The 22,100-nt window shown below is 31.3% G+C and overlaps 2 protein-coding genes across 2 annotated transcripts; both read right to left on the reverse strand.

Annotated features, from left to right (window-relative positions):
* Window positions 1–9,497: 9,497 nt before the first annotated feature.
* On the reverse strand, window positions 9,498–13,443 carry LOC145593915 (sulfite exporter TauE/SafE family protein 3-like). The gene is made up of 12 exons (XM_081650275.1): window positions 13,417–13,443; window positions 13,131–13,290; window positions 12,446–12,646; window positions 11,928–11,992; window positions 11,646–11,802; window positions 11,489–11,556; window positions 11,132–11,218; window positions 10,783–10,833; window positions 10,439–10,660; window positions 10,249–10,342; window positions 9,810–9,950; window positions 9,498–9,577 (listed from the first exon to the last, which is right to left on the reverse strand). The coding sequence occupies exons 1-12, from the start codon at window positions 13,441–13,443 to the stop codon at window positions 9,498–9,500; spliced, it is 1,353 nt and encodes a 450-aa protein (XP_081506401.1).
* A 1,307-nt stretch (window positions 13,444–14,750) lies between these two features.
* Window positions 14,751–18,902, reverse strand: LOC145593917 (sulfite exporter TauE/SafE family protein 3-like). Its single transcript, XM_081650276.1, has 12 exons — window positions 18,876–18,902; window positions 18,598–18,757; window positions 17,982–18,182; window positions 17,665–17,729; window positions 17,332–17,443; window positions 17,147–17,211; window positions 16,833–16,919; window positions 16,576–16,626; window positions 16,225–16,446; window positions 16,035–16,128; window positions 15,521–15,661; window positions 14,751–14,842 (listed from the first exon to the last, which is right to left on the reverse strand). The coding sequence occupies exons 1-12, from the start codon at window positions 18,900–18,902 to the stop codon at window positions 14,751–14,753; spliced, it is 1,317 nt and encodes a 438-aa protein (XP_081506402.1).
* Between the last annotated feature and the right edge of the window lie 3,198 nt (window positions 18,903–22,100).

Below are 22,100 nucleotides of genomic sequence, written 5' to 3' on the forward strand. Positions count from 1 at the left end.
CTAAGGTGGCCGCCATGCTGGACCAAGTGGGTCATTTCATGGGTGGACCAACTTTTAAGATGGAAATCATTCATACCGATTAAATAATATGCTCAGTCGAGTTTCATACATAACAAATTGGATTCTGATTATATATTCGCAAGTGTGTCCTATATTTTGTCTATAATAATTTAATTTATTAAAAATCACAATCAAATTGATCATGTTAGCTCTTAAATTTTCATTTATGCATGTAGGGCCTAACTCCAAAGGCATAGCCAATGACAAATCCAATTAAATCGCGTCATCTAGCCTAAGCTAATCATGCATGGGCCAAACCATAACCATGGATCAACCCCTTCCACTAAATAATCACTACTACGACGAGCTAAGTGCAAGGATGTTTTCTCTTATAGAACGGTTAAATAACCAGTTCGAGATTGACAAGTCCTAATAACTAACAAAATATTGACAATTGTAGCTTATTCAATGACAACCAAGAAAGAGTATGACACAATACGCTAGCTAGCTAGGAAGAGTATGAAAGTAAGGTTTGGTTTGGGATATTTAAGATATGTGAATGAAAGGTGGGGATAATTCCGACCATAAGTATGTGTGAATAGAACAACACAAAGAACATATATTCCCTTAGAATCTAAACTTAAAAAAAGCCTTGACTTAACTCAATAAAAAGTCAAGGGAAAGAGAAAATCAATGTGGGAGGGGTTAACATTAAAGGCTCCTTCTTGGCCTTCTGAGTTCTGAGAGATCCCATTTAAGGCAAGGCTGCAAGAGTAGTACAATATATTATTAGGTGGGTCCATCATATCGTGGTTGGCCATTTCTTATTTTAGTTGGACCAATTAACTTTCTTATATTTTTTTCCCACTTGTATTTTTCATCATAGATTTTGAGGTAAAGAATATCACATGAGTCATGACAAATGAATTTATTTGAAAGTAAATCCTTCAATTAGAGTTTTGCCAAAATTTGTTAGTGTCATATTAGATATTACTACTTGTAATACAATGATGGGGATTTTGGAAATAAAGGGGAGTTCATGTAATCTAAAGGTAGGGTCCCTTTTGACCAACATAATAACTAGTTTAACATTTATATAATAATTTTCAATCTGTATAGTGTAGGAGTTCAGTTGGTAGAAGCATATGTATTTCAATGATCAAGTGTTTTAAAAAATTATCAGTGTAATTATATGAAAATAATTTTAAAAATAAATAAATAAACATGTTAGACAATACATATACTTTGTAGTTTACAGAATCACTTTACGAGTACATCTTTTTGACATGAAATATTTGTATCTTTATTTATATTGTTGACGACAAAATAGTGATCTAAGAGAGTTTTATTTCTCATACCCAATCACTGCAACAAGATTCTAACGTCTCTCATACTTTGAAATGTATGTACCAGGTACCCGATAGATAAAGTTTGTATTATGTATGTGACCTTGAATATTTGTACTTCTTGTCCTATGCATGTTTCAAATAATGCATGATGGAGATATTGGAGCTTATACTCCACACCATTACATTACAAATTAAATGAACATTGTCCTTAAACACGAATGATATATTATGTTTCAAGACAAATTTGATTGTGTGCAAAAGATGTCAAAATCAATACTTGATGTCATATGAGTGGAAGTTGGCACCACCACAATCTAATCACCCTAATAATTGATTTTGTCTAGTAAAGGCTTCCCATTAATTAGGTAATTAGATTACATTAAGCACATGAGTAGCAATAATAACGAATTACTAATCTAATACTTGTAATAATGATTTGACGAATAATTTGTAAAATCATGAATCTCACATATTCTATCATTATTGTATCATGTACCTGAACTTTTTAAGTCACATGGAATAGTATGGTAAATAGGACTAGGCTCCCTTAGGCCCATAATCATATGAAGCTACCTTTAAAGTTGAACCCCACTTAAGGGACTCTCATGTCTTTGCCTTTTTTCTTGTCCTTCATTCGTATCTAGTGCTTTTGGGAGCTAAAAATATGAGAGGTAGTATTACATATCCATTCACCATATATAGATAGAAACACTAATAACCATTACGGATTATGTGTCTCTATTCAAATTTAATTGTCACATTGTTTATTTACACTCCGTAATATATGTCTATAATCTTTTATAACTTTATGAGACTAATAATAAGGATTGTAGTTGGTGGTGGTGCATATTGCGTCTATGATGGTAATTGTTGGTGGTCAAACTGTATATATGCACAAGTAACAAGGTAGTTTTTAATTAGTCTTTAAAATAGTTTGAAATCACCATTTTTAACTCGACCTAAATATGACCTAATATATACCTATTTATAGTGTATTTATGAGTAGTGAAGAACTAACTTTTGTTTTGATGATATAAGGAGAAAGGGGAGATGTTGAGGTCGAAATGAAATAAAGGATTTCTATTACTCATAGATCGACAACGCGTAGGAAACGGCAACTTCGATAACTCCTAACCAAGAATGAGGTTGAGTTTGATAAGAAATGATCAATCTACCACATATTCTAACACGTAGAAGACTCTCGTAGTGTTATAACACCCCTTATCTCGAAGTTACGAGGTCATTTTGCCAAGTTCATTCGACATAGTTCTCTCAATGTCATTTAATTCTCTAAGTTATCATGTCGCATCAACAATTAAAAAGTTATTCTGATATCGTGTTTCTCTATGAACCCCTTTCTTCAAATGAAGTCAAGGACATATAAATTATTCGAGTATCCTCTTCACTAAATTAGAGGCGTAAATAAACTAAGAAACACAACTATGTAAAAAAAATAACCATCTTCACATAATCTATTTCAAAAGTATAAAAAATTACAAAATTTCCTTTCACATAAAGTTCTCAATGGTCGAATATAGCTCAAAATAAAATGAATGATCCTCTCCAATGTCGCATCAAACAATTGAATTCCGTAATTGGAAGGATGTTTGAAGCCAATGCAAAATAACTTTACATAATAATTACAAGTATATATGTTAATAGCTATTCAATTATTTCTATTATTTATTTTTTGAAAAGGAAAAAAATTATACAAGTTGAGATGACTTAAATTTATATGAAAATTGAATCAAGAAAAACCAAGTAGGCGAATTGAAGGGTGGTCCTAAGAAAGAAGGGGTATGATCCACAAGCTAATGATAGGCATTCCCAAATCCACCCTTCTCCCTCTAATGTAGGTACACTTGGTGCATATGCCCACATACAATACAATTTAATTTAGGACCATTTCAATTTGATTTGCCATATATTATTTTTCATTTTTTTAATTTCCATAAAAAAAAATGTGGTCCCTTTGGTTATTGATTATCCTTAACGGTTTAATTCATCCATATATAATGGGACCATTTATCTTCCTACCCTAAAAATAAAAAAAATTATGATAATAAATTAAATTAGGAACACAAATTATGATAAAAAAATAAAAAAGGAATACAAATTATGATCATTTCCCCAGCATTTCGTTCAACATCTTTAATTTGTTATTCTCACTTAGGGCCTGTTCACATTCACTGAACGAAGCTGAACTGAACTGAACTGATTGGAGCTGAGCTGAAATGAATATTTTATGAGAGGAAAAAATTAGGAGCTGAACTGAATTGAACTAAACTGAACTGATTGGAGCTGAACTGAACTGAAGTTAAGTAAATGTGAACATGCCCTTAGTTCTGTTCTATGAAAAACATTGATAGTTCCATAAAATATTATCATCCCATATGTTTCAAAATATTTATTTTATTTTTTCATTTTAGGAAGTCCAATTCAAATAATGAAATGTTGGTAAAAAAAAATAAATAATTAAGTATAGATTATAATTGAATAATTATTTTCAATCAATATTTTCATTATATATGCTGTATGTTTACACAAATTTTAGAAATAAAATATAATCATTTATTTTCTATAAAGTTAATTAATTAAATGACTAGTAATTTTGATAGAAAATCTATACTAATCTATTAAAAGGCGTTTATAAGAACGTCCGGTGTTCCTAAGAACGTCAACGTGTCACGTAAACTAATCATTACGCTACGTCATGCACTTATAATAAAAAAATGCTCTCCACAAGATTTGAACACGCAACCTCTTAATCTAAAACTAAGTGTTTTTACCACCAAACTAAGTTATTTTTTATGTATTCTTTTGAATATATACAAAATGTTAATATGTAGCAAATGACAATTCAATATGAACAATAAATTTAATTACAAAAAAATTGAGTTATAAATTACAATGTATATTAATGATCAACCCTGTGTAATAAACCGGGGCATCGCCCGGGCTTAAAAACTAGTGGAATAATTATAAAATGCATCTCTTCAAACTCAAAAGTTGACTGGTAGAAGTCAACATCAAATTGAGATGATTATTTTGTCCAAAGAAATAATTACCTAATCAACAATGTCCAAATTAATGATTGATCCATATTGCATTGTTGTTATTATTGTATTATATTATGTACTTCTTTCATTTATTTTCTTTTGAATGTAACACATCTTTTTCACATGCTTGTTTAGGAGTTGATTAAAGTAGGTAAACGAACGACTGTATCAAAATAATTTGAACGCTAAGATTAGATCGAGAAAGTTTAGGTATTGCATATATAAATAATTTTGATTAACTTTTCTATTTACATTGCTTAATTTTTTTCTCAAATTACATGTCAAAAAGATGTATTGTATTTAAAAGAAAACGGAGGAGGTCCTCTAGGAATGTTTGTTCCAAAATGCTGACCAATGCTCCACTGCCTCCACAGAGGACAAGAAAGTTCCAGAACTTAGCTATTATCTTTAACTAGGATAAGCAAGCAACCTATACAATGATCAAACAAACATGACTACATGAGCAGGTATATATACCTTTTATCATTATTATTTTTTATTTATTTATTTATTTTTTTTTGACAAAAGAACTTACAAACCAACAACAAAGAAACTATTACCTTTTATTATTTGTTTCTACTATTAGCTAAAATACAGATTTTTGGGTTTATTTGTAATTTCAATACATTATGAAATTAGAAAATTAGGGGCATTTTGACTCTTAGTGTTGTGAATTTTTGATTAATTCTATCTTTAATCCCAACAAGAAAACAAAATTCACCCTTTTTATTCATTTTAATTTTTGTTGGAAAACAATAATTATCTTTTTTTAATTACTAAAGTTTATAAAAATATATAAATAAGACTAAAAAAAGGGGGAAAATCACTAAGTCCACAAGTAGGGTTCTTAAGATATTTCAATTCTAGGCCTAATTCTTTGTTTTTTTTTTTTTTCTATTCTCTCTCTCTTAGGTTTGGTCATGGTGAGGAGTCTTGAAATAATTTCTATAGAATACGTACTCCTTTTGAAACATTTATATATATACATAAAATTTAACTTTCAATATACTACATATTAAAATTTATGTATATAGAATTGTTTGGTCTGACTATTATTTGCTCAAGTTTAATTTCAACTGTATGTGAAATGATCAAATTACTATTCATGTGTTTTGGATTTGGCCTCCATTACTCATAATCAAGCCTAAAATATCATCATTACAGATATATACCAAATTAAATCTATCAATACTATATACTAAAAGACACACCAGCAATGACACGTGTCATCTCCTGGTGTGTCCTTAGTTATTTTTTTTCTTTTTACTAAAAAAAAAAAAAATTCAATTAAGGAAACAAATCACTTACGAAAATCATATTATTTATTTTATTTTTTTTTAACATATTCCATATTAATTATATACTAAAAGACACACCAGCAATGACACGTGTCATCTCCTGGTGTGTCCTTAGTTATTTTTTTTTCTTTTTACTAAAAAAAAATATTTCAATTAAGGAAACAAATCACTTACAAAAATCATATTATTTTTTTTAACATATTCCATATTAACATGTAGTAATTATTATATTTAAAATAAAAGATTTATTCACAAATCTATCTAAAAAAAATAATAAATTATATACCAAAAATCAAAATTTTAAAATAATCTTACAATAAGAAAAAATATTGCTCAGATTTTTTGCCTACTTTTGTTTTAGTTGTGTATTGCAAGCTACAATTAAATTTGCAAATACCAAATTAACATATTTCATACATTTATTATTTCTCGACTAATTTATGATTATACTGAGTACAGTAATACTTCTCAATCAATACTATATAACTATATATATAACTAAAGATCACCGTGCATGGCACAGGATCTAACCTAGTACTTATATATTAAAAAGCGTTCCTAAAAACGTTTATGTGCCACTTGTGCCACGTCACTACTCAATATCCAATGGCATCGCGCCACATCATCGCTTAATAATTCATGGCAATGTTAATTAAAAACGCATATAAAGAGGTTTGATCTCCTAACCTCATGGAATGAACACCACATGCCTTACCATCTTAACTACCAATAACATATGTTGAATGCTTCCACATAAATGTATTTAAATGCAAAATACAAAATTGCATCCAAACTCAAAACAAAAATATACATATTATTTTTATTTTCTCCTCAATATTCAACATTATATTCTAAATTAGTAATACTTCAAATACTTTATTTAAAAAAAAATAATTACTCAAAGTAACATCCGGGGCAACGCCCGGGTAAGACACTAGTTACATATTAAAACGTTGTGTTGTCTTAAGTTTCACCACTAAGATAGCAAACATATGCAACACAAATTAAAGTACAAATAACTTTTTCTAAACTTCTACGTCACCTCTCTACTTTGCTTTATGGCCTCAAACAACACTTGGGGGATAGCTCTCAATTGTAAGGACATACACCAAACTTAAATCATCTCCTAAATATCTTTCATGCAAACTTAGAAATTTATTGCATTTACTAACATTTCTTGTCTTGTTGATCCTTTTCCCACTCCCACTTCCCAAATATACTCTAGCTATGTTCTGAAATGATTATTCCATACTTTTATTGTCAAAAAAATAATAATCACATTGTCTCAACACCTTATAATCAAATTGCGCATGACAGTATATATGCAGTACGTATCAAAAGTTGTACTCTCGCAAAGTCAACCAACCCTAGCAAAATCTTTTAACCTACCTCATGGAATAAGGGTAGAAAGAAGTTTTAATTCCACACCTAGTTTAAACTTTTTCCAGAGCTCAAGGGTCTAGACTCCTCGAATTGGGGCAAAATGCTTTATTGCTTACGCATATGCATGAAAATGACAATTCAATAATCATCATTGTTCATATTTGCTTAATCAACTCATTCTACTCTTTTGGGACCGCCATTGCTAGTCCCTTTTCTTCAATCATAAATAACCTACCACAAAGTAAAGCTTATGCATGTAATTACACAGTCAAAGATACCCTTTCACCACACCTTCCCTCTCTTATTGGTTCTTTTTTCTCTTATTGCCATGATGTATATCCTTTCAATCAAATATTTTCGTCATCTAGACTGCTTGTCATATTGTCTCAACCTTCAACAATTACAAATTTGAGACAGTTTTACATAGGAAAAAAAAAACTCTTTTCAGTAATAATGGTGATCAATTAATAAACCTTCCCTAGGCCATTACCTTGAGGCACATTAAGAAAGTAAATCACAAGCCATGATTGTCTTTTTTTTTTATGTATATTCAAAAGTTGTACATGTGTACTTCATTATAAGCATATGATATTAACACGTTTTGAATTTTAAGGCGAAATTCTAAAACATTTTCTTGGTGTTTTCACGACTATTAATTTCAGACGGAAGTAATTCTGTTACGAAAAAGTAAGTATAATGATTACACATGGGCTTCAACCACTAACATAGATACAAACACTGGAAACAATTGATGACTTCAATAATTTATATAAGCAAGATAATGATTTTAAAGGTTGATTGAATAATATGCAAAAAATTTAGTAAAGCCTCTTTTTGATGCTTCTTTCCAAATAAATTTTGATCATATGAGTCATTGTCTACAAGATTATCTTCGCTTGTTATTATGTGGGCTGTTATTGAGAGTGACAAATGATCCAAAGAAGGTTAGGCCTTTTTCTTTTCTTGGTATAGTTGCTTTGGTGGAGCTTTGGTACAGTTGTAGGGCAAAATAATTCCCTATTTTTATGGTTTTCACAAAAAAAAATTGGTAGTAAAAGTCCCTCAAAAAAAACAAATTGGTAGTAAAAGAACATGTAAAAAGTGTGGGCTTTAAGTTGTCCACATGGACTAACCATATACTCACATAGACCCTTTAATTCTCTAAAATTAAAGATATTACTACTTGCCAAAATAAGATGCTCTTTGGCCCATTATAAGTTACAATTCGTTCAGTCTTGTGATATTTTACGGTATAAAATATAGTCAGATATATTGTTTAATTTAATACGATAAAATTTAAAGGTAATACGAGTATTGAACTTTATCTTTTGTTATGATAATGATTTATAAATAGATTACATTCAAGTTTCCTTCAAAAAAAAAAAAAAGATAACCTTTAAGTCTTCAACATGTCAGGAACGATGGTAGTATATTACCTAAACGAGTGAAAGAAGAATAACACTATGCCAACTACAGAGTACCTCTAAATATCACATACTCGTAGTCGACATAGATGATTTTACAGAATTTGGACCTTGTCAATTTATCTATATCAATATCATAAAAGTATGATAACATGTCGTCTTTCTTGTGAAAATTAAAAAGGAACTATGAAGAATTTTGAAGTGTCACTTTAGAACAATGTTGAGATTAAAAGTAATGCAGGCCTAATTTCGTTGATGTGGTTGATATGTTTGATTTTATGCAGCCCAATGGCGAACTGGATCAGTTGCCTAGTCAACTTAGCTTTTAATGTCTTGTACAGTTGTACTGTAACATCCAACATCTTACAAAAGTTTACACTACATCAATCATTCTCATTATTCACAATTCTAACACTATATAGGCATGTCTCACTTGTTAGCCCAATTCATTAACAGTCACATTCTCTCTAAAGTAGGACATTGGGCCCAATCCAGTACGAGCCCACCGCAGATCCAGAATGTCATGAGAGGCTGAACATCATTTTCATTTTTCGGCATGAGTCCGGCATGAGCATGATAGGCCAGCGTTTGCCATCTCTTTTTGACGAATATATACAAAGTAAAAATTTTCAAGGGGCTTGTTTGCATGACCTAGCACGACATAACGCATGAGAGCCGGGCCTTACATCAGGTCCGTGATTTAAAGATTGACACAAGTTCAATAAGACGCATTTTTCATGGGTTGTTAGTTGTTACAAGCACGACCTCTTGATGAGCACGAGGCAAGCTAACAAGATTGTACCCAACTCTAACTCTATCTAACAATAGGGGGTGTGGAAACAAACAAGTTTCTAGACAATTTTGTTTTGGTCTAAAATTAATGTATAAGTTTTCAACTTTTTATCCATATAGAAATTAAATTTACTAAAGCCGAGATAATAATAGGTTACAAAAAGAAAGTTCTCCATAAGACTATAGTCCATTTCATAAGTGACAAAAGTTCTCAAAACCCATATACTCATGATTCTCAACCTTTTCAATCATATGATTAATCCCAATACCACCTGCAAGATTAGATGGAAAATAAAATCAAGTGAGCAAATCACCACTCTTGGATATTTTCATTTAAATTTTTGTTTTTATTTTAAAAACTTGTTTATGTACCAAAAATTACGAGTAAAATTTTACTGGTTCAATTGAGCTTATAATAGACTCGCCACTGCATTTAAATCTTGGTAGGACAAGAGTAAAAACACATTTCATGCCTGATCAAACTAGAAGGAACTAAAGGTTTACCTAGGCAGAATGCGCTAAGTAAAATAGTTGCAGCCAAGATAAAGATGATGATTGATGCTCTCCCCATTAATGTTATTAGCTTGCTGACCACATGCTGTCCTGTGAACGCAGCAACGACGGCGACCATTGCAAGATAAGCAGCTGCGAAAGAGCACAAGAAAATATGGTACGTAATTTTACTTCAACAACAATTCGAAATTATGCTATGGCAGGATAAATTCGGTTAAGATCATAATTAATGATGATTAATCAACTTGCATTCGTATCAACTAGAATAAATATTCACTTCAGTCAGTCCATGCTGAGATATTTTAATTTTTAATCTAGGTAAGTAGGTATCACCTTCTAATACTTAACCAGTTGACGACCTAGTTACACAATGTGTTACGAAAGGAAATCTTGGATGCTCCTGCCTCATAAATAGTACTTTTAGACTTACCATATGGAACAGGAAAACGCTTAAGAAGGTAGTATTGTACAACTGACATAGATGATGAGAAAGCCATTGAAAAAGCTGAAGTTGCAGTAGCAACCTACAATACAAATGACCAAATTAATGAAATTACACCTAAAATGGCAGATACATAGTAGTACATTATGTAATGTGTACCTATAATTATGAAAACTACCTGAGGAGGAATTCCAATTTCAAGAAATAAGGGTGTTAGGATAAATCCTCCACCTAGTCCTAGTGTGCCACCTATCGCGCCAGCTGCTATACCACAACAACAAAATTGGACTAACTTAGACACCCTCCAATTTGTGATATCTTTACCCTTGGATGCAATTACTTTATTTCCCCTGTATAAACCTATTGCTTGAAACAGAGTAGCCGCCAATGCGATTGGCACCTAAACAGTTTGGTAACAATCGAGTAATTACTTTGTAATTCATATGGTATAAAATGTGCTAATGAGTTTTTAATAACTACCATATAAAAAAGCCATTATATATAGTTTGAGGAATTTTTTACCTGTAAGAAGTTCAGTATCCAATACTCCACAGAGCATTTTCTGACATATGTCTGCATAGAAGTTGAATTGGTTAGATTTCAGCAATCAGCAACTACCTTTGTTTTTTTATTGCTCTACAAACTTTGAGATTTTTGTCTAAAATCGAAAATTTTGACCATGAAATTTCACTGTTAATAATCGGATGAAATAGGATGTTTTAATAGTTAAAGATGCAATAATGTTCTTGTAAGTAACAACAGTAAAGAACATTAAGAAACGGAAGTAGCACTACTCATAGAGTCATAGTAGTTTGGAGAATGTTCACAAAGAGTGGTCAGTATTTCTGTTTAGAAGAGATAATAAAGTTACCTTTGTTATCTGAAGGATAAAGAAAGCAATCCAAACAATGGCAAGCACATATAATTCTGCCCACTGTACATTGGATGACAATGAAACCTGAGAAGAGATCAATATTCAATATCCCTGTGAATCTATGAGTACGATGTATTCACTTCAATATAATCTAGTGAAGTATTCACTTCAATTGGGCCGGTCTTGGGTAGTTGTTTGTTTTTGAATCGCTCAAAAAGTAAAGAGTTATTCATCCCAAAGAAGACCATCATTAATCAGGTGGGTTCAAGATAGCCAACTAACAAGCTGATGGTTGAGGCCCAGGAATATGTTTTATACTCTATCATAACTAACTAACTCAGGTCATTAACATACCCCATAATGTTGAGAAGCCACAGCACTAGCACCATCATAGAGTCCTTTAGAATCACTCTCGGAAGCATCTATAAAGTGCACATTAGGAATGTTTATTATAGAGTTAATTATGTAAAAGATCATTGTTCTTGAGGCAAAAGAAGAAAATGAAGCATACTTTTGAGCAACTGAGTGGTTTCTCTATCAGTGTCCTGACTTGTTTCTACCCCAGTCGTTTTACCAGCTGTTGCATCTTTATCTGTCAATGATGAGATCTGCACTGATGACAATTGTATCGGTTGCTCGGTTTTGTATTCCAGTAGCTTGTCCGCTTCCTGATTATCAAAAAATATGTTTGGTTAACCTTTAGGATCACAAACCCTCATTGTATATATATAAGTATGTGTTATTAGTTCTAGCGAAAAAGTAAAATGCTTGAATATAAACTTAATGTTATTACCATCTTGATCAGTGTCTCTTTCTTCCATGTTTCTTTGCCTCTTAACATAGCTTTGGTTGATGTAACTGGCACCAGGTTCCAATTTTTGGTTAGGAATAGCATTTTCAACTGTTTTGAAATTAACTGTCAAGTATGATTGTAAATATATATATAACTAGCACTTATTTATCAACTAAATCGGATATGGAAGTAGTATTAATGTATTATTACAATATTACTGATACCCTTTTGAGTATGATTGTCATATAAATTACTACGGACCTGTTATGATTGACTGAATTGAGCTGAGCTAAACTGAACTGAATATTTTATGAGAGAAGGAAATTAAGAACTGAATTGAGCTGAACTGAAGAGAACAGACCCTACTTCAAATTATAATGCCTACATGTAAATTGTAAGAGCGGTTATTGTATGTACATTGTACGTGCTATTTGTCATACGCGCATGAGAAATACAGTCAAAGGAGTAGAAGTGTCTTAAGACTCTAAGAGAGTGCTGTAAAAGTGCATGGTAATTACCCAAAAACGAAATGATTAAGAGAAAAGTGATCATCCAATCAGCGAAGATGATATTGAGAGCAACTCCAATGCTGATTCCTAACAAAAGCATGGGCTGAAAGAGCAGAGCAAGGTCATAATCAATAAGGGGCATGTCCAATGTTGGATGCCTCTGCTTTAAGTTGTAATACACTGTTGATCCTGCTGCACCCATTATCATACCTGCAACCTCAGATCAGGAGTATATAAATTTGTTGACAGTCTTGACACGAGGAAGTACTAATGTAGGTTTTTCGTTTCAAATTGCGAATTATGTGCATTACACATTTACACGTTATAGTACACAATAACACAAAAATCAATCAGCAATCGAAAAAAAAGTTAAAAGGTTTGGATTCTAGATTGATGATGTAACAATGTATACATGTATATATATAGTATATGACTCTAAAATTAATTTTGCTTAAATGTTATCTCTATAATAATTAGTAGAAACAAACACAATATTATAAGAATTTAAACTTTGTTGGTATCATTAGATTCTTTAATGAAAGTAACACCATCTAAGCACAAATTAACAACGAAAAGTGTTATTAGAGTCATTAATGGCTCATATTGTTATAAGAGGCTAAGAATTGCATTTTTTTCAATGTAACATACTAATATAAAAGAAGATTGGAAACAAACACAAAAATACAGTACTGACATTTAGACATGGCTGCTGCAGACTTGGGATCAAAACCAAGAATTAGAGTGAGCATTGGAACGTAAATGCCGCCGCCACCAACACCACCAGCGCTCCCCATTGCTGCTCCAATGAATCCAATAGCGGAACCTATTACAACTCTCCATCCTAAGTCAAACTCCTGCTCAACCCATGTCCAAACATTATTGAAACATGTAATATAGTAGTAAATTAGTAGTGAATAACATACAATAATACAGTAAAAATTATAGGAAAGGTGTCAAGGACTCAAGGTAGTAACACTCACAGGCCAAATATGGTGATATGAAGCCATTATCCTTAATGCTACAAATCTGAAAGGTAGAGGCCTTCAAGAGCTTCAACTAATAAGATACGGAGGAAAAAATATGAAATTTTTAAAAATTTAGTTCATGATAATTTAAGTCATTTTTTTTTTTTTTAAAAAAAGATAAAAAGAAAAAAAAATACTAATTAATCATTGGGATTTGCTTATAACTCCCCATCACGACCACAGGTATCAGGGATTGTTGTGCTAGAAGTGGACAGCACAATTGCACAAATTAGCATTAAATTATAATAATTGATAAATTATTACACCCTCCGTCTCTTAATTAGATGCTTATTTTCTTCATTTATTACTTAATACTAGCTCACATAATAAAGAAAAGTAAGTATCTAATTAAGGAATGGAGGGGGTATTATAACAAGAGTCTTGTATTTTCCCTTGATATATAATGTAAATTGCTATTTTCCACAATGAAATTACCCACACTGCAGTATTAAATGACGACAATACCCCATATTTTATTTCGTACAATGACGTAATTACGTGCTCGCATTTCAAATTCAAGAGCTTCAATTATTATGTTATTCGCAAATTCAACCTGGCTAGTAGCTTCCTAAACAAAAAATATTCCTTCCAATTATTGCCATCTCACATTTTTTACGAGTTCGTAGGAAGTATTGCGTATTACTCTACTAGCATAGTAGCATTAAACAATAAAACAAATGTTTCGCACGAGTATAATAATTAAAGTATTGTCTTTGTTTACTACCTCCGTTAAATGTTACTCGTTTATACAAATTTAGGGTATTATTTGTGAGATAAAATATATTCTGAAGTTGCACATAGCATTTAACGGAGTTGGTATATGTATGTCATTTAATAAAAGAAATGTATCATCAAAATTGCTTATTATTACAACATGTTTTTCTTTTTCTTGTTCCTATTTTTTGTACTTCTAAATTTCAGTGATTGGAAAAATATTATTTAAAAAAGAAATATATTTTTCAAGATTACTTGGAACCGGAAGGAAAGCTTTAACTACATGGGCAAAATCAATTTTGCATTACACGAGTACTTCCTAATATATTATCAAAATCAATTTTGCATTAGACGAGTACTTCCTAATATATTAACTAACACAATATCTTGCAACATTTAGTACTTAATCAATACCAAAGAGGAAGCCAAGGGGGATATAGAAACAAACAAGTATTAAGACAATTACAAAATTTTGGTCTAAAATTATATTATAAGTGTAGCAAATTTTCATCCATAAAGAAATTAACTAAAGCATTTGAGATAGTAAGATACAAAAAGAATGTTCTAACTTTCAACTATACTCCATTTGTTATGGGACAAAAGTTCTCAAAACCCATGTACTCATGATTCTCCAACTTTTCAATCATATGAGTAATCCCAATTCCTCCTACAAGATTAGATGGGAGAAAAATAAGCCCTTCATTAAATCAATAATACAAAAAAAGCTTCATAATAATAGCACTCTGTACTTTTTTTGTCATGCTTTTCTGTTACTCGAGGGAAAATAAACTTATTGTACTTGTACATTTTTTTTGGTTCACAAACTTATTGTACATTTAATTTGTACATGATATACATATTTTACATAATAAATTATTCCACCATGTAGAATGGCGGATTTAATAATTTTTTTTTTTTTTTTTTTTTTTTTTTTTTTTTTTTTTTTTGAGGGAATAATAATATTTGCGTATAAGCTCAAAATCTTCAAGAATTGTATGTAAAATTAATAGGTACGAGTAGTGTTATATTGATAGTACAACAAATTATAATTTTTGCAACAAAAATAAAATCGAATTAAGTTTCTTATTCCAAATCCTTACTAATGTTGTGTGTTCGAGTATCAATCTAACTAGTACTTTTAGTAAATAAATTCTAGTAATTAAACTTTAGTAATTTTTGTATTATTTGATAAAAGCTTCCAATTTTTTAGTTAAACTTCATTGGACTTAATTGAACACATGGTACGGTATGAGTTAATACATACAAATTACAAACCTCATGATTAGTGTACCCAAAAAAACAGAAGCCTCATGATCAAAGCAGAAGAAATCAAAGTTATACATACCTAAGCAGAATGCACTTAGTAAAATAGTTGCAGCCAAAATAAAGATGATTATTGATGCTCTCCCCATTAATGTTATCAGCTTGCTGACCACATGCTGTCCTGTGAGCGCAGCAGCAATGGCGACCAAAGCTAGATAAGCAGCTGCGAAAGCGTACAAGAAAAGATGGTACGTAATGCTTCAAACACCCATGTACTTATATAGTATGTACATAAAGAGAGGAGTACCTTATAGTCCTAGACATAGCAAATAATTATACTTGAACGTTTGAATGAATTCAGATGAACACATATAATACTTATGAGCTATTCGACTTGTTTTTGTATCACATAATATTACATTGAGGTTTAATAAGTTCATGTAAAAAGATGAATCGAGTCAAGACTAATTTCTCAATAAGGTCAAGTCTATGTCGAGGTTTTTAATTTTGGTATCACCTTCCACTACTTTATCGATAGAACTAATTACACAGTGTGTTAAATGTTACGGAGTATAGTTTTAGATCGGGCGACTTACCATATGGAACAGGGAAACGCTTAAGAAGGTAGTATTGTACAACTGACATAGATGATGAAAAAGCCATTGAAAAAGTTGAAGTTGCACTAGCCACCTGCAATTACAAATTAGTGAAATAATTACACACAATTTTTACACGTAAAAAGGCATATATATAGTTTACATATATAATTGTTAATTGAATATATACCTGAGGAGGGATTCCAATTTCAAGAAACAAGGGTGTTAAAATGAATCCTCCACCTAGTCCAAGAGTGCCAACTATCGTACCAGCTGCTATCCCACAACAACAATATTGGAATAACTGAGACACCCTCCAATTTGTGATATCTTTTCCCTTGGATGCAATCGTTTTCCTTCCTTTGTATAAGCCTATTGCTTGAATTAGAGTAACTGACAACGCGATTGGCACCTGAACATTTTAATATTTGATTACGGACTACAAAAGTTCATGTGTAGCTAGCTACCATATACGTACTACTTTACAAAATGTTATGTGTTGATACTATGACTAGAAACAAGTTTGAGAGGTTTTACGTACCTGCAACAAGTTGAGTATCCAGTACTCCATAGAGCATTCCCTGACATATGTCTTCATACGAATTGTTTAGATTTCAGCAACTTGCCATTTTTAACTTAAAATGATTAAAATTCTTTATCTTGATGTTAAATACAACGCATATGAACAATACACTGCCTTCGTTTCTTAATGTTCTTTATATCACACATACAGTCCGTGTAAATAACAATTTCATAGAGCTAGATTGCTCCGTGTTTCTGTATAGAAAGGGAACTCACCTTTGTTATTTGAAGGACAAAGAAAGCAATCCAAACAACGGCAAGCAAACATAATTCTGCCCACTGTATATTGGATGACAATGAAACCTGGGAGAAAATCAATTTCCCTATGAATCAATCTACTAACCAAGTACTTGTATATACAATCAACAGTCTTATTCTTTTCGGCCTATAACCCATCCCCAAGCTAGGTAGCCCAGTAGTCCATTCCTAATCGGATGGGTTCGGAATAGCTAGCTCATTCATCAGGCCATTAACCTTCTCTAGTCGCAACAGCAGATCGGATATACATGTAATTTAAATCATTAACGTACCTTACACTGTTGTTGTGAAGCTGCATCACCGTTAGAGAGTCCTTTAGAATCAGTAGCAGAACCATCTACAAAGTACCACATTATGCAAATATCTCTCATTATTAGATAAATAAGTAATGTTCTGAGTTTATATAGATAATAGGTAATGTAAACTTTGTTCAAAGTCCTACAAAAATGAAGCATACTTTTGAGCAACTGAGTGGTTTCAGCAGCTGCTGCATCTCTATCTGTCAATGAGATCTGAACGGATAACTCTATCGATTGTTCGGTTTTATATTCCAGCTGCTTGTTAGCTTCCTGAAAGTCGATAAATATGTTTGGTTAATCTCTGTAAGATTGCCAATTCTCATCATATGTGTTACTAGCTCTAGCAAGATCTATAATGCTTGAAAATAAACTAATTAATCTTTGGAAAATTCCCTGTTTGTCATATTGAGAAATGAAATTTGTTTCTCATGAGGCATTTTCGTGAATAAATCAACCACTTTTTCATTATTGTGGGCCCCTCAATCTTTTACCTTCTTAATCAATGTCTCTTTTTTCCATGTAGCTATGCCTCTTAATATAGCTTTCGTTGATGTAACTGCCATCAAATTCCAATAACTTTTGGTTAGCAATGCCTCTTAATTAATCTAGCTTTGGTTGATTTTTTATCGTATAATTGAGCTAGTATACATTTGACAATTATATCTAGCCAATCAAAAGTTGTACCTTTCGAATACATATAGCTGTCAGCTTGTCACATTACTAGTTCAAATTATTTTATCTGTGTTAAATTGTAAATAATTTGTTTAAAACTTTAAAGGCTTGTATGTAGAAAGATGTGGTAAATTACCAATAAACAAAATGATAAACAGAAAAGTGATCATCCAATCAGCGAAGACGATATTGAAGGCAACTCCAATGCTTATTCCTAACAAAAGCATGGGCTGAAAGAGTAGAGCAAGGTCATAATCAATGAGGGGCATGTCCAATGTTGGATGCCTCTGCTTTAAGTTGTAATATACCGTTGATCCCGCTGCACCCATTATCATACCTGCAACCTTAATTGTTAAGTGTAACCCAACAAGATACGACTTTAAGGTGGGTAATGTTAGGTGCAACTGTAAGTATTATGCGTCTCACAATCTCACATTTAAAGGTAAAACGAAGAGATTTCAACATATAACCAAATTGAACTTAAATATTGCTCATTTTTGTTCAGTTATACTCTGTATTATTTGACACAGTTTTCGTTCAAATTATGAGTATATGTACCAACAAACAATGTGCACCAATAACACAAAAGTCAATCAATCATCAAAAGAAAATTTGAAGGTAAGGATCATTATAACACAATGTGCACATTTGTTGTATAACAGGAAAGATAATAAGTGGTGTATTGCACCAAATGCATGATGTAACAATGTAACATATTAACATACAAAAGAGAGGGTTAAAAAGTTACTAACATTTAGACACAGCAGCTGCAGACTTGGAATCAAAACCAAGAATTAGAGTGAGCATTGGGACGTAGATGCCGCCTCCACCAACACCACCAGCGCTCCCCATTGCTGCTCCTACGAATCCGATTATGGAACCTACAACTACCCTCCATCCTAGTTCAAACTCCTGCTTAACCCATGTCCAAAAACATAATGTTGGAAAATAATGAATAACTTACAATGCAATAAAAATAAAATAATCTTAACAAGATTACAATGAAGGTATGTAAGATTGTAACACTCACAGGCCAAACATGGTGATATGAAGCCATTATTCTTTATGCTAGAAGAATGAATGTATGGAATAAAAATAAAAATGAAATCTTAAAGGTTTTATTTCTGTAGTTATAAAGTCATTTTCAAGATTTTTTATTTTTTTTTTTCAAAAAATATAACTAAGCTATTCATTGAGATTTGCGTATTACTCCACCGGTGATTGCGTGATAACGGTGTTATGCTAAAAGTGGACAGCACAGATACTAGGATTGACTAATCAATTGTTAATAATAAAGGTCAAGACTAATTTTTCTATTACATAAAATATATTAAGTGAAGTTTTTTTTTTGACGGGAATTAAGTGAAGTTAAATCCACAGCCAATTAGAGATTTAGTGGCTATTTATTTACTTATTAATTTTACCTCAAAATGTGTAATATTATAAGCCAATAATGTCATAATACAATACCGTATTCGTCACGTGGTGCTCTCCTCATTTAATGCTCTTACAAAATTTGATCCCTCAATCTCAAGTTTAATCTCCAACGTGCTAAATAACCACTAAGCTATTACCATATTACATGTCATTCAATAAATTTACATATTAATAAAGATTTGTATCATGGAAATAATGCGGTAATTCGGGGCATTACCCGGGCCTAAAACTAGTTCATTTTTATTAACCGTGGAACAATCACTAACTAATAAGCTATTCATTACGCTAAAAAATGCATTAAATAAGACCAAATGCAGAATCTCAAGTACTCAACCTATACTTTATATTTATTATATTATTATATATTAAAAAGCGTTTCTAAAAACGTTTATGTGCCACGTGTGCCACGTCATTACTCAATATCCCATAGCATCGTGCCATGTCACCACTCAATAATTCATTGCAATGTTAATTAAAAACGCATATAAAGAGGTTTAATTGAACTCTTAACTTCATGAAATAAGCACCACATGCCTTACCATCTTAACTATCCATAATTTATGTTTTATTTTTCCACATAAATGTATTTAAATGCAGAATACAAATTAAAATTGCATCAAAACTCAAAAACAAAGAGACACATATTATTCTTTATATTCTCTTCAATATTCAACATTACATTCAAAATTAGTAAAACTTACACTTTATTAAAAAAAAAAAAAAAAAAGAGAAGAAGAAATTACTCAAAGTAACATTCTAGGGCAATGCCCGGGCGACACACTAGATGTAATTATATAAACATATGCATGTATGAGTAGAATTATATTTGGTAAGATCTTCAGAACAATTTATTGGAAATAATGCTAGGTGCTCATCCATCTATCATAATAAAATTAGTACATACAGGCATTTTCATAGTTGAAGAGCTCCACTCTTTCTTTCTTTCTTTCTATCACTTTCTTTTAAAGAAAAAAATGAATTAAAAGAATTCCAGGTTAAATTGAACGGGTAAGGGGAATAAATTTTGTAAAGTAATTGATTAACAATTGGATCAAATTGCGTTATATAGTGGCCTAGTGGCATTTTAATTCGAGAAACACTGAATAGATTGTTTTCAATTCTTAAGACATTATTGACATGTTTCAAGTATGTTCTAAGAGGGGACTTGCTTATGAAAAGTCACATGTAAATTAACAAAAAGGATCGGGTAGGTGACTAACATGTAGCCCGTAACTACATAAGTTTTGAATTGGTGAACTTATTATATATCGTCATATACTCATATTCTTATCTTATATGAGCTTGTATTTGGCCAATGAATATTTATCATGGTTAATCAAAAGGATTTAAATTGACAGACTTGAATATGCAATGTTATAAGGCTCTATTTGACAATAGTTGTTGGAGTAGGTTATAGTGTTCTATCTACCTCGACCATTAACAATAGGTCGTTAGACCCTCTCCAATGGTGAAACTCAGTCTCACCATTGGAGACGGTGTTAGAATCCTCCAAGGCATAATGATGTATGTAGTTTTATTTTTATGCAAACTTGTGCAACGGCCTATTCTTATAAGCCATCTTAATGATTATTTTTTTATTTTATTTTATTTTATTTATTTATTTTTTTGAACAATAATGATAAAGTATTTGAAGTTGAACTTAGCTGAAGATAGGAGAATTTTTTTTCATATACTTAGTTTTAGTTTTGATGGAAATATGTTTTGAATCTTTATTTGATAATTGCCAAGAAAATCAAATAATAGTCAATTACTTGTATTACTTATAATTACGACAATCTATCACCCCAATTCCATTTACAATTGGCCAATCAATTTCTTCAAAAATCCATAAGTAGTTTTTCATACCATCATAGTTTTATTAGGTATTTTCTCACACAAAATTCATAAGTTCGTTTTTAACAGTTTAATTATGAAAATTTAAATTCACGTTTAATAAATTGACAAGTATATTATCAATGAAAAGAACAAAACCTAAATCCAATCTTGTTGCTATTGCTATATATTACGAATAAGTCAACCAATAGAATGGTACTTAAACATCTTCACATAATCTTGCCCGGGAAAGTTCCTAAGCAAATATTCCTTGCAATTATTGCCATCTCAAATTAATAGGAAGTATTTCTTTACTAGCATTAAACAATAATACTGTAGAGTCGTAGGTCATAGACTTCGTATCATCGTATGACATATTCCAAGTATTGGTCTAATACGTTACAGGGAAACAAAGTTGATGCTCGACTACGCGATGGTTTGACAAGTACCCGGCCAATAACTATATTCAACATTAATTTTTGGGTGTTTAATACCCATGGACAATAACGCGGTCATTGGGTCATAAGCATACAAAAATCCTTCCAAGGCATCACAGGTCTGATTTTTAAGTCTTTATCAACGAAGCTAGTTAACATTAACACTTATGTTGTAGCCTTAGAGGATTGATTATCAATTCGTGATTATATAAGGTCACTTAATTTCAAGTGGAAATAAAACATTTATAAATCTTAAAAGTCTACTAGCCTACTAGGAGACTTTAAATGGTTGGTTGCCAATTGACTTGTATTCATAATGCAAGTATATAGATTTCAATATAACTATAAAGGTCTTTTTCGCCGCATTGTTTGTTTAAAATGCAAGTGTCTAATATTATACTATACTGATAGTTGAACTTTTGTAACATATATGTTCCATAATATATCAGGAAAACGACTGAGTATATAGACCTATAGAGGACAACTAAAATTTCTTTGTGTAAAGTCTTCGTATTATAATGCGAGAAGAAAAGGTAATAAAAATGTTA

Source organism: Chenopodium album, chromosome 19 (genome assembly GCF_948465745.1).
Source record: "Chenopodium album chromosome 19, dcCheAlbu1.1, whole genome shotgun sequence".
Taxonomy (NCBI): domain Eukaryota; kingdom Viridiplantae; phylum Streptophyta; class Magnoliopsida; order Caryophyllales; family Amaranthaceae; genus Chenopodium; species Chenopodium album.